General features: G+C 34.3%; 1 protein-coding gene across 5 annotated transcripts in view; it reads right to left on the bottom strand.

Moving 5' to 3' along the window:
- Positions 1-3,637: 3,637 nt before the first annotated feature.
- fgd1 (FYVE, RhoGEF and PH domain containing 1) overlaps positions 3,638-11,168 on the bottom strand; it is a 43,683-nt gene continuing 36,152 nt past the window's right edge. For all 5 annotated transcript variants that reach the window (XM_052563858.1, XM_052563859.1, XM_052563860.1 and 2 more), the window contains 11 exons: positions 9,328-9,466; positions 9,064-9,122; positions 7,842-7,988; positions 7,660-7,752; positions 7,490-7,569; positions 7,265-7,295; positions 7,070-7,171; positions 5,787-5,915; positions 5,553-5,711; positions 5,313-5,459; positions 3,638-5,124 (listed from right to left, as the gene is read on the bottom strand). In XM_052563858.1, coding sequence (XP_052419818.1) covers positions 4,855-5,124; positions 5,313-5,459; positions 5,553-5,711; positions 5,787-5,915; positions 7,070-7,171; positions 7,265-7,295; positions 7,490-7,569; positions 7,660-7,752; positions 7,842-7,988; positions 9,064-9,122; positions 9,328-9,466 — 1,356 coding nt within the window. In that variant the 3' untranslated portion in view covers positions 3,638-4,854. The remainder of the gene's footprint in view (positions 5,125-5,312; positions 5,460-5,552; positions 5,712-5,786; positions 5,916-7,069; positions 7,172-7,264; positions 7,296-7,489; positions 7,570-7,659; positions 7,753-7,841; positions 7,989-9,063; positions 9,123-9,327; positions 9,467-11,168) is intronic.

The following is an 11,168-nucleotide window of genomic DNA, read 5'->3' as shown; positions in this document are numbered from 1 at the left end:
AAATATATGAAGAGTTCAGATGCAAAAGCCTCTAAATGCCATTTGAAATTTGCCTCTAAAATTTGGATTTTTATCAAGCTCCTATGCTTAGGTTGACTCATTTTACTTTAATGGCAATGTGCAGGTCCTTTGCCAGACTATTGAAGTGAAATAACTGAAAATAAATATAGGAGCCTGATAAAAATCCTAATTTTAGATGAAAATTTTGTATGGCATTTAGAGGCTTTTGCATCTGAACTCTTCATATACATATCCTCTTTACACACACACTTGTAAAATATAAAATAGTACAAACTACTATATCACACATTATTTAGATAAAATAAATGAATGAAACACACTTTTGGTTCTTTTATTATTTTATTTCATAAACATTTTCATGATCTTGCACAGATTTCATTGGGATATTAACATACAATGGTACCCAGTGGCCTGCCACTAATTTAATCAACAATAATAATTATAATATTACTTGAAATAACAGTAATACCCATTATGTGTACAATAAACCAGGTTTCATGAGGGGAAACAATAGCATATGCCATATAGTGTCATGGTTTGGTTAATAGGATTGAAAAAAAAAAAAAACCCTAAACGCATCAAAGCTCGTAATGCAGCTCTTTCTTGGTTTTCTGAAAGAGGGTTTCTGAGCAAAATAACACGGCGTGAACTATCCTTGAGAAGACCAACTATAGGGCTATCTGGCAATGTTTTAAAAATCCCTCTCTGCTGATTTGCTGCAGACATACATCACATGAAGAGTCAGCAAAAAATGACAGAAACGGGTCAGGAGGCGCTCATTCCACTACTTCGGGTTTGGCATGCTATGATGATGCCAGAGAGTAGAGGAGAAGGAATGGTAGATCATCTCTAGGCAGGTAATCATTAACATCTGTGAACAAAACAGCTGTTCATGCCATCAACATTGCTCTCTTTACAGTCTCAGAAAAAAAAGGTACAAAAGCTGTCACTGGGGCAGTACTTTTTCAAAAGGCACACATTTGTACCTAAAGAGTCCATATTGGTACCTTAAAGATACATATTAGTACCTAAATTGTACATATTAGTACCTAAAAGGTACCACCCCAGTGAAAGCTTCTTTACCTTTTTTTCTGAGTGTAGCTTCCATATAAAAGAAACCTACATGACCAAACGCTGGCTTACAATAAATAGAGTTTAAAAGTTTGGCATGTAACAAAGTAATCGCCATTATTACAAAAATGAATTTAGAGCAATAGAACTAGGTTATAAACATGAACAAGATTAGAACCCTCAAATCAATAATCCAGGTGTAGCAACAGATTACATCATCATCGTCATCATCAGACTGTGCTAATTATGGAATCTTTTGGTATGCAGATCTTAGCATATATAATATATACAATGTAACATTTAATTCTCTGTTCTGCACCACAGAGATGTAACAGTTTCTCCCAAATGATTCTTGCCACAGAATAATCCACTGTGTTATAACTCCATATTAAAGACTAGAAACTCTTTTTATAACCTGTTCATTCAGACACACTGAATGTACCATCATATATTTATAAAGACAAAGCTGTTCCCTTGATCAACAAAAAAATAGCACCTCTGTTTCTGTATATGACACTTAATGTCAGATTGTTTGCTTAAAAATGCACAATTGTTCAGATATCCTTGCTAAATGAACTTCAGTGTATTTCATCTGTCTTTGAATAATGTAATTTATGTGAGATCTCAGAGAAATTAATCCTTTTAAAAAAAGGTAACAAACAGATTTTGTGGACTAAGGGATGAAGAATAGAAACTGCAATATTTAATGCATTAACATCCAATTACTGTAGGACTTGGATTACACAGAAACAATAATTTATATTCTCCCAAATGTTAACATATAGCATTTCGTCTTTGTATTTTTGGTAGTGTTCATCATTTGGTGCATTGCAGAGTTTACTAACTTCACTACAATTACCTCAAGGAGTAAAAAAGACAATAAATATCGGTATTAAACACAAAAAAACCAAAGGTAAAGAAAAACAAAAAATGTGACAGAAAACATTTCAATTTCTGATACAATTTTCTGCATTATACTTTGGCAAAAAGCAATTGTGAAAAACAACGTGAAGAAAAGCACAAGGTTGCAAAATATCAGTAAGGCAGGATATCAAGAACAATAATACTGAGAGAAGCAGGAAGATGAATGCGTGTGTAAGCGTGAGTGACGGGCAGGCTCAACTGAGGATCTGGGAATGACCAGTACAAGTCGTAAACATATGGAAGTGAACACACGCAGCCCTGTCCCAAAGCCATGCGCTGCCATCAACAGTCCAAAAACCTCTGAGGAAGGAAACCACAGGCAGGCTGGAGGCTGGTGGACTGGGAAAACACAACGACTGGTTCACCTTCACTTACTCGAGCGATGTCTTTAAAGACAAAGAGCAAGATTAAAGCAATATCAAACACAAAAAAGGTAAAGCAGTTCTCAGTGAGTCATCAGGCATTCACACGGGTAAATAACTGGATTCAAAAGAGGAAATGAAAATGAAGCTCTTTCTAAAACACAGAATATCTACCTCTGGAAAAAGTGATGAAACGAGAGAACTTATCCTAAGCTTTTCTTGACCTGGGGTTTACCACAATGCTCAGAAGTCCATTTAAAACTTCACATAACAAAGATCAAACACCAAAGTTCATCCACAGTACCTAACCCACAAAACTGGGCTCAGAGGAATAAGTTATATTTACAAATGAATTCGTCCTTTCATCTTCTGCACTTTTCATACACAAATACAACACGGTTGAAAACGTTTGATATCCTCATCAAAACTTTTAATTTTTTTAATTTTTATTTATATATAATCTATATTTATCAAAAAACCCTCTAAATAAGGCAGGGATATCATTGAGTTTACAATGATATAAACTAGCCCGATTCATACACACCCTCATGACCTAAAATCCTCATATTATCTGCAGTCTTCTCAAATGCCCCTGCTGCACTCATGAAATCACACATGCACACTCAAAAAACAGGATCAAGTCTCTGTTATCCTGTAGGGAGAGCCCTGTCAATTCCTTTGATTGAAACGTTCCCATTACACACATTTTTTGTTCCACAGAATTGTTTTTCCCTACAGTTGGAGCAGAAGGGACAGTCTCAGATGTGAATCTCACAAAACACGTCCAGCTCACATTTCTATGGAAGCCTGTTTCCACCACGGAGTGAAAATAAATAAAGAGGTAACTGCTTATTTATTTAATCATTCAGAATCATAATTTCGAGTTTATATCTCAAAACAGGAAGATAAAAAAATAATTGTCACAATTGCAAGATTTGTAAAAAAAAATTTTTTTTTACAGAATTCTGAATTTCGTCTCTCCATTTTGACTTTTTTTTCACAATTGTGAGTTTATATCTCACAATTTTGCCTTTTTTCTCAGAATTGTTTCTTAAGTTTATTTAAAATTAGAGTTTATTTAAAATTAGAATGTTGAGATATAAATTAAGATTTACGGTGGAAAAGTCTGTATAGGAATTAAAAAGTCACTTTTGTTTATCCCATGGCAGAGACAAGGTTCCATACATTTCATATATATATATATATATATATATATATATATATATATATATATATATATATATATATATATATATATATTAGTTTACAATAAACAATGCTTATTTAACACCATTAAGTTTTTATTTTTACATCATGACATATTATTTTAATTACAATTAAGATGTTTTGTAATACCTATTATTCTCAATAGTTCTTATCCGATTCTCCTTACTGTAAATCAGCATTAATTAATTTATTTCACCTTACAGTAATGAGGTTTGTACTAATACACCATGTCACAGTGCAACAAAAAACTTAATGGTCATTAAAACAAGCTTCATTTAGTTTACTCACAAGCAAGATAAAGTATCTTAATTGGTATTAAATTTGGGTTGACATGTTCTTGACAGGTTCCCTGACATTCACTCCTAGAATGTGTGTGAGCTATGATAAGCGTCCTCTAGGTGGCAGACTAAATTTGTTAGTGTTTTCCGTGCTGAAGGACCTTGAAGTCAACAGGAAGCACATATTTCTGTGGTTGTGAGTGGTTAAAACCCGCTTAATAAATATTCCTGCTATGTTCCAGCAGTTCCTGATTACCACACATGTACACTATGTTTCTGAGGTAAACACAGGCTTGCATAGCTGAACAACAGTTCATATGGCCAATCCTGTCACAATCCACTACTAAATGCAATAGCCGATGTTTTCCAAGTAATCGAAATGTGAAATCCAGAATTTGATCCTCTTACCAAGCGGATTATTGCCATTAATATTGGCAGGATTCATAGTCCACTGACTTTTACTGATTTAAACCCAACTAAATCAATCATTCCCTCCAGCTTCTGGTCATGTAAACTAGGGTACTTCACTGTAGACTCTCTAGGTCACCAAAACTTTTCAAGAAGCCAGGCCAAACATTCACACACAGCCACCAAACAACAGAACCGTCTCACTTCACAAAACCATAGCCTCAGTCGAGAAACCACCACAACACCTCGAGATTTGGCAGAAACAGTCGATCAAACACAGAAACTGCTAGCGGCCGAAAGAGTTGATGCACGTTATCAAGTCGTCTTTAAAGTGTGCGCACTTTTGTCCGATTGTTCCAAACACTGGTCACTCACACAAGATGAGCAATACACAGAGAAACGTACCTGTAGATAATTCATGCAATTTACAACTGACAATTATTACAGATGTGTGTAAGAGAGAAAGTATATGTGTGTGTGTGTGTGTTTTTCTATTATATCCTGTCGGTGTGGTCACATTTGTACAGTTTGTGTGTGCAAAATGATATCATATTTTCAGCCAATCATGTGCTTTCTCCCGTAGGTACTGGCTCCTCCCCTTCTTCCTCGAGGGCCTCGGATATCGGACCGTTTGACTGCAGCTCCTCGCCCCTGCCGGCTCTCGATAAGACCTCCATCCAACGCCGCTGCAGTTCCTCACAGTCGGCACTGAAGTAAACGGTCAAATGACTCTGGCTCATTTTGAAGGCGTTGCGTCGTTCTAGACGGTCACTTGATTCGGGTAAAGACACCTCGAACCCAATGAGGGGAATACTGCGCTGGGCTTTGACATCCTGTGTATGTGGAGAGAGAAAGAGAGAAGAAAAGATCAATACATCGCTGGTCAACCATTAACTGGCTACTATGAACCGCATTAGTCATGGAAAGAATACTAAAGCTTTGTTTACACCTGGTGTTCACATCTGTTTGATCACATGATGACTCCTGGTCGTAACATGCATGTTAAATTTGATCATCTTACCTGCGGAGCACCATAGATGTACAGCACCAGAGGCTCAGAGTCGGGGATGACAAACCAGGCCTTCTGCCATCCACGTCCACTTCCTTTTTCCACATGATGAAGGAAACTACACAACACGCTGTTCTCAGCTGCCACTGAGGCTTGTTTCTGCAGGAAAAAAGAGGTGAAAAAAATGCAGACCACCACTAGCTTTCACACGTTGGGTTGCCAGATGTTATGGGTTTAAATCTGCCATCGAACCTCTAGAATGGAGCGGCGTCTCTGTGTGCTGTTGCTCAGACTGGCCGGAGAGGGCGGCACTCCCACTAGCATGGTGTAGCAGTCTATACACACACGGTTGGCTCGGTTGTTATCGTATAACAGACGGGCACGGAACTCCGAACACTTCCCACACACCACCTGAAGTCAAGAAGCACAACGTCAGCCCACCGTGTCACAGAGCATGTCAGAAAACACAGGTATGCTGTAACATACATGTCCACAGGCTTTACAGTGATGCCGTCTTTTGGTAATCGAGTTGAAAGGCTCCTGACACTTCATGCACAGCGTGACCTCTTTCTCCCGGATTGGAGTAGGCGCTCGTTTTCCAAGCTCTGTGCAGTTCTGAAAACAAAGAGCGGTCAGAGAATATTGCAGTGGCCACAAAACCTAAAACGTGGGTTAACATGTCACTGCATTAGAGCTAGTTATTATAAAAGGTGATTAAATGCCACTTGGTTGGATATATTCTTAACTAATTCAGTGACATTCATACATTTTTAAGTGTGGCTTGAGCATCAAAAGACTTTTTGGAGCCACTATATTTTGTAGCTATTCATATAGATCAGGGGGTTTTAAACATTTTGTTGCCACAGATGATTAAATATGTCAATCTCTTCATGAAATATAAATGCTATATATTTTCATGCATGAAGACCCATTTAAACTGTGGAAACACTATAGTTATTTGTATAATATAATCTGGAAAATATTTGTATTGTTTAGTATATATAATGTACTTGCTATTAAGTTGACATCTTTTTTTGATTTGATTAATGTGGTGATTTACAACCAGTGTTTAGAAAACAGAAAAAAAAGATAATTGTTAATTAATTAATTAAAAAAATATTACATTTTAAAATTGTATTATAAAATATTACATAAATTTCATAAATAAAGGTAAAATAAAATTTAAATTAAATTACATTTATGAAATTAGCAGATATTATATTATATGTTATAATACAATATATATATATATATATATATATATATATATATATATATATATATATATATAATTGTTATTTTGATTATTTTCAAATATATGCTTTTGTATTATTTCAATATGTTAGCAATATAAATTTTTTTCAATGTGCATGTTGTGAACATATATGTATACATATCCCTGAAGAGAATCATAGATATACAAATGATAATTTTTAATAAATTATATTTTAAAACTATATTATTTTATTAACATATCTGAATTTAATAGAGGTCTCTGAACCAAAGTTTGAAAATCCCTGATAGAAACCACATTTTATTTTTCCCATTCCCATTTTTTGAATGAGGTCTGGATATGATGTATTTTAGTATTATTTTGTATTGGCTTTTATTTTTCAGGTTTGATTTTAACTTTAGTTGCAGTAATTTTGTCATTATTTTTATATTTCTTTTCAGCTTTTATTTTAGCATTTTACTATTTTAATTATATTTTAAATAGCTTTACTTTTAGCTTTAGGTAACAACACTGCGAGTGATCAGATAAAACTAACCGGAGAGTTTGGAGGAGTGAAGTCCTCCTCCCGAAACGAGCAGTTGTGCATCCGGAAGGTCTCCAGCGTCTGTTCGTGTCTCTGTATAGTGGCCTGGATCGCCTGTGAGAAAGTGAACAAAAACTCAATGAATGTAAGCAGGAGTGTTATAGTCGAGAGATTTGAGAAGCTGTGATATGATGAAGAAAAGCTCACCTGAATCCAGTCTCTCTTCTCCTCTTCCGTCCTGGTGAAAATGGAAACGGCAAACGATTTAAAAAACCCAAAAGCTGCACATATTTCTCTTGTTTTTCAGTGGCTGATATGCTTATCTCAGGTATTTTCTCCTAATACTCAAAAGCTCGGACAACATTTCTGTGGTTTTCAATCAACCTCAGATTTTATTTTTAAAGCAGATGAAGCACATTCCCTCAGCCGTACCTCGCTTGCAGTTCTAGGGAACGTTGTTTTCCCGACACCAGAAATGTTCGCGGTACGTTCATGCTGCTGGTCTCCTTCAGCTGTGAAGCAATGCAGAGTGAATCAGCCATTTGATAACAGCAGATTTATTTTGAGTTTTATGCTTTAAACAAGATAAAAACACGCTGAACCTCCATCCCGTCTACATCAATCCGCGCTCGCACTCCAAACTTCTGTCCTATCAGCCTCAGTTTGGGAACGCAGTACAACAATCTGTCATTGAACTTCAGAGAGAGACGAGTAAAGTTACACGTGCATGATTTAGCAACAATCCTACTTAAGAAAAAAAGATTTACGTTTGCCTTTCACTCACCAGAATGAGGTATCTATCCTGTGATGTCCCGTTTTTGGCTGACAGTTTCAGGATGTGTCCCTCTTTGATGAGCTCATTAGTCGGGTTAACAATGTCCTCTTCTCCACCGAGCAACTCGTACACTTTCAACAGCTTTCTCATGCGCTCCTGAGGGACAGAACATTCACACGTTTGTACAAACATTTTTCATTTTATTAAAATAACAATATTTGCTATTTTTGATATTCACATAAATATACTATATATATATATATATATATATATATATATATATATATATATATATATATATATATATATATTTGTAATTTAAAAATGAAAAAGGACAGCCCTGTGCATGCTGCGTTTATTAAATAACTATATATAAAATATAAGATTTCATTTTTTACATTTATTTGTATTAGTAATGGTAGTTTTTTATATATATATTTAATATATACCTTTGTAATATGAAAAAGATTTTTTTTTATTCAAATATACATATATGTAAACTTCATTAAAATAATAAATACATATTTCAATTATTATTTTTATATAAATAAATAAAAAAACTTTAGTGATATTTTAATATATTTAAGTAATAAAAAAAAACATTTAAAATAACAAAAATAACCCTTAAATATATATAAAAAACACGTTATATTATACATATCGCTACAGTGGGCTATGTCTTATAATATGTTTTATAATAATATAATAAATAATTTTACTGTTTAATATTATATATATATCCAGTTATGCAAAACAACTAAACTTTCTTTCTGAAATTTTGTCATTTTGAATTTAAATGATGCTATCATTTATGGCACATGATTCATGTAATTCATAACTCAATGTGACCAACCAAGAAATGTTTTTTGCTTTTGAAATATTAAGCATACTAAGAAAAGTGAATGTTTACAGATATATTTATTTTCAAAATATTACTTGCAAATAATTCAAATTGATTACTTCACAACTAGAATTAGACTTTATGACACGGTTATGACCTCATTTTCAGCGATGAAAATGATTTTTTGTCTGTTTTAGGTCAGGTCTACTCGGAAGGAGGTGTCTCATGCCTCAAAATGTAGAAAATACAAATATAAGCAATTAACAGATTCAAATGAGAGACTTTCACAACAGACCTCACATTAAAAAAGGCAACCATGCTTAATTACAAAGGGATGTTATAAGTGGAGTGTGTGTGGAGTGTGTGTGGTTCGTCTGAAACTGCACTCACCATTTTCCTGATGGCAGCGTTTGAATGTTCTGCCGCTGTGGCGATCAGCTCCAGAGATTCTGTAAAGGATAAAGGACTTGATATTCACAAAGTGCCTTTTTTCCCATTTTGCCTTTTATCTTGGCCTGTTAACCTTGCATAAAACTTTACACTGCAATATTTCCAGGCACCATGCACGAACAGCTGAATTGAAACAGAAAGTGGGCCGCTGCGGTCAGTGGAGGAGATAAGACCCATTTGAGCGCTCCACCGCTCTGCACTCACTCTGAGCGTCTTTGAAGTCGTCTGCGTCCTCTGGCAGGCGGTGAAGATAGTCTTTGAGCAGGAGCTCGTAGCGAGGGATCCTCTGCACAGGCTCCAACATGTGGTGCTGTAGGGTAAGATTCCCACACATCTCCTCTTTCTGCAAAACACACACAAAATCATCCCATGAGCAAAAACAAACCATGCACCGGTTCATTCCCACACACAAATTCTGAATATTTGTAAAAGTAGATACTTTAAAGATTGAAAGAAAAACAAGACTGACTGCATTTACTACATTTATTAGGCACAAATCATCTGTGCACATAATTATATGTATTATACATGTAAACATTATTAATGAAGTATAATATTATCTATGTTTGTCTGTGAAATTTTGCCTTTTATTTTTGTTTTTATTAAAATTTATAAGTCATGATATATTACACACATTACATGAGTATTATTAAAGTGTGTGTATGTCTGCAAATAGATAGATAGATATTATATATTTTTAATTAATAATATATAAAAAAATTATTACCTTTAATATATATATATATATATATATATATATATATATATATATATATATATATATATATTACTGTTTATATAATGTTAATATAATGTTTTATATTACTGAAGTATATAACAAAAATTTTGTTTTTTTACATTTTATAATTTTTTATATATAAATGTAATAACATTATATATATATATATATATATATATATATATATATATATATATATATATATATATATATATATATATATATATATATATATATATATATATATATATATATATATACTTGTTTTTATAAGCTTTCATTAAAATATTATTAAAATATTAAAATACTAAACTATATTAAGTCTATAAACATATTTAATCTATAAACATAACATGCGTTTAATTATTTGACAACACTATATATTTCATCATTAAGTCTGTATGCTCAGCTTTCTTTAATATGGACCTTCTTAAAGTTTAATGCTAAATTTTTTACTTTTCATAATGCAGTCAAATCCTGCTGAAGAAGAAATCAAGTCCCTGCCTACTTTATTTCCCGCTGAATATTTAGTTTCAAATTGAAATACATCACGTTGCAAAAGTGAAATGTGTTGAACGAATGCTGTTTTTTATGTTGTCTTTAACAATAAGGCAGACTCCCAAAACACAGCCACGCACAATCAAGATGATTCACTGGAGCCCGTGACAGCAGTGCTGTGATCTCAGGAGCTGGGCCCTGCGTTCTCTTAATATTCTCCACACCGTGGCTACCAGAGACGTTTGAAGTGCCGCACCAGGCCTGATTGGGGCGCCATTAGTATTCACCATAACCTACAACTCCCCGAAAACACTCGCGCACCCACAGCGACTCCCTCTTTCATCTGACACACTCAATCATGGCTGAGCCGTGGGAGCGCTCTCGTTATTTCAAACATGAACGCTCTTGTCTCAGACTGTGAAGGTGAATTTGGTGGAGTGCACCTGGTGGATGAGATTACTGTATGACTAACACACACTCTGTTCATTCAGTCCACGGCTGTCAATTATGCAGGGTTACACGCAATTAACACTCATTATAACAGTGAGGGGGTTGGGAAGACTATCTTATTTTCACACAGTTCAGCTGAGAGTGTGATGCTCAACAGCACTCAACACATCTGACTTCCACTTTTTGTTAATAGAAAACGATTTATGCCTTAACATTATCACAGCTTGAATAAAATAAAAAAAATAAATGTTTAACTCCTATTGTTGTTTCACACTTCTACACTTGAAATCTATTCAGCGTTCTGTTCTGTCTAGATATGCTTCTTACTCAAAGTCCATTACAAAAAGCCCGTTAAGAT

The sequence above is a fragment of the Carassius gibelio genome, chromosome B8 (genome assembly GCF_023724105.1).
Source record: "Carassius gibelio isolate Cgi1373 ecotype wild population from Czech Republic chromosome B8, carGib1.2-hapl.c, whole genome shotgun sequence".
Taxonomy (NCBI): Eukaryota; Metazoa; Chordata; class Actinopteri; order Cypriniformes; family Cyprinidae; genus Carassius; species Carassius gibelio.
The sequence above is the reverse complement of the archived record's forward strand: the minus strand, read 5'-3'. Positions and strand labels throughout refer to the sequence as shown.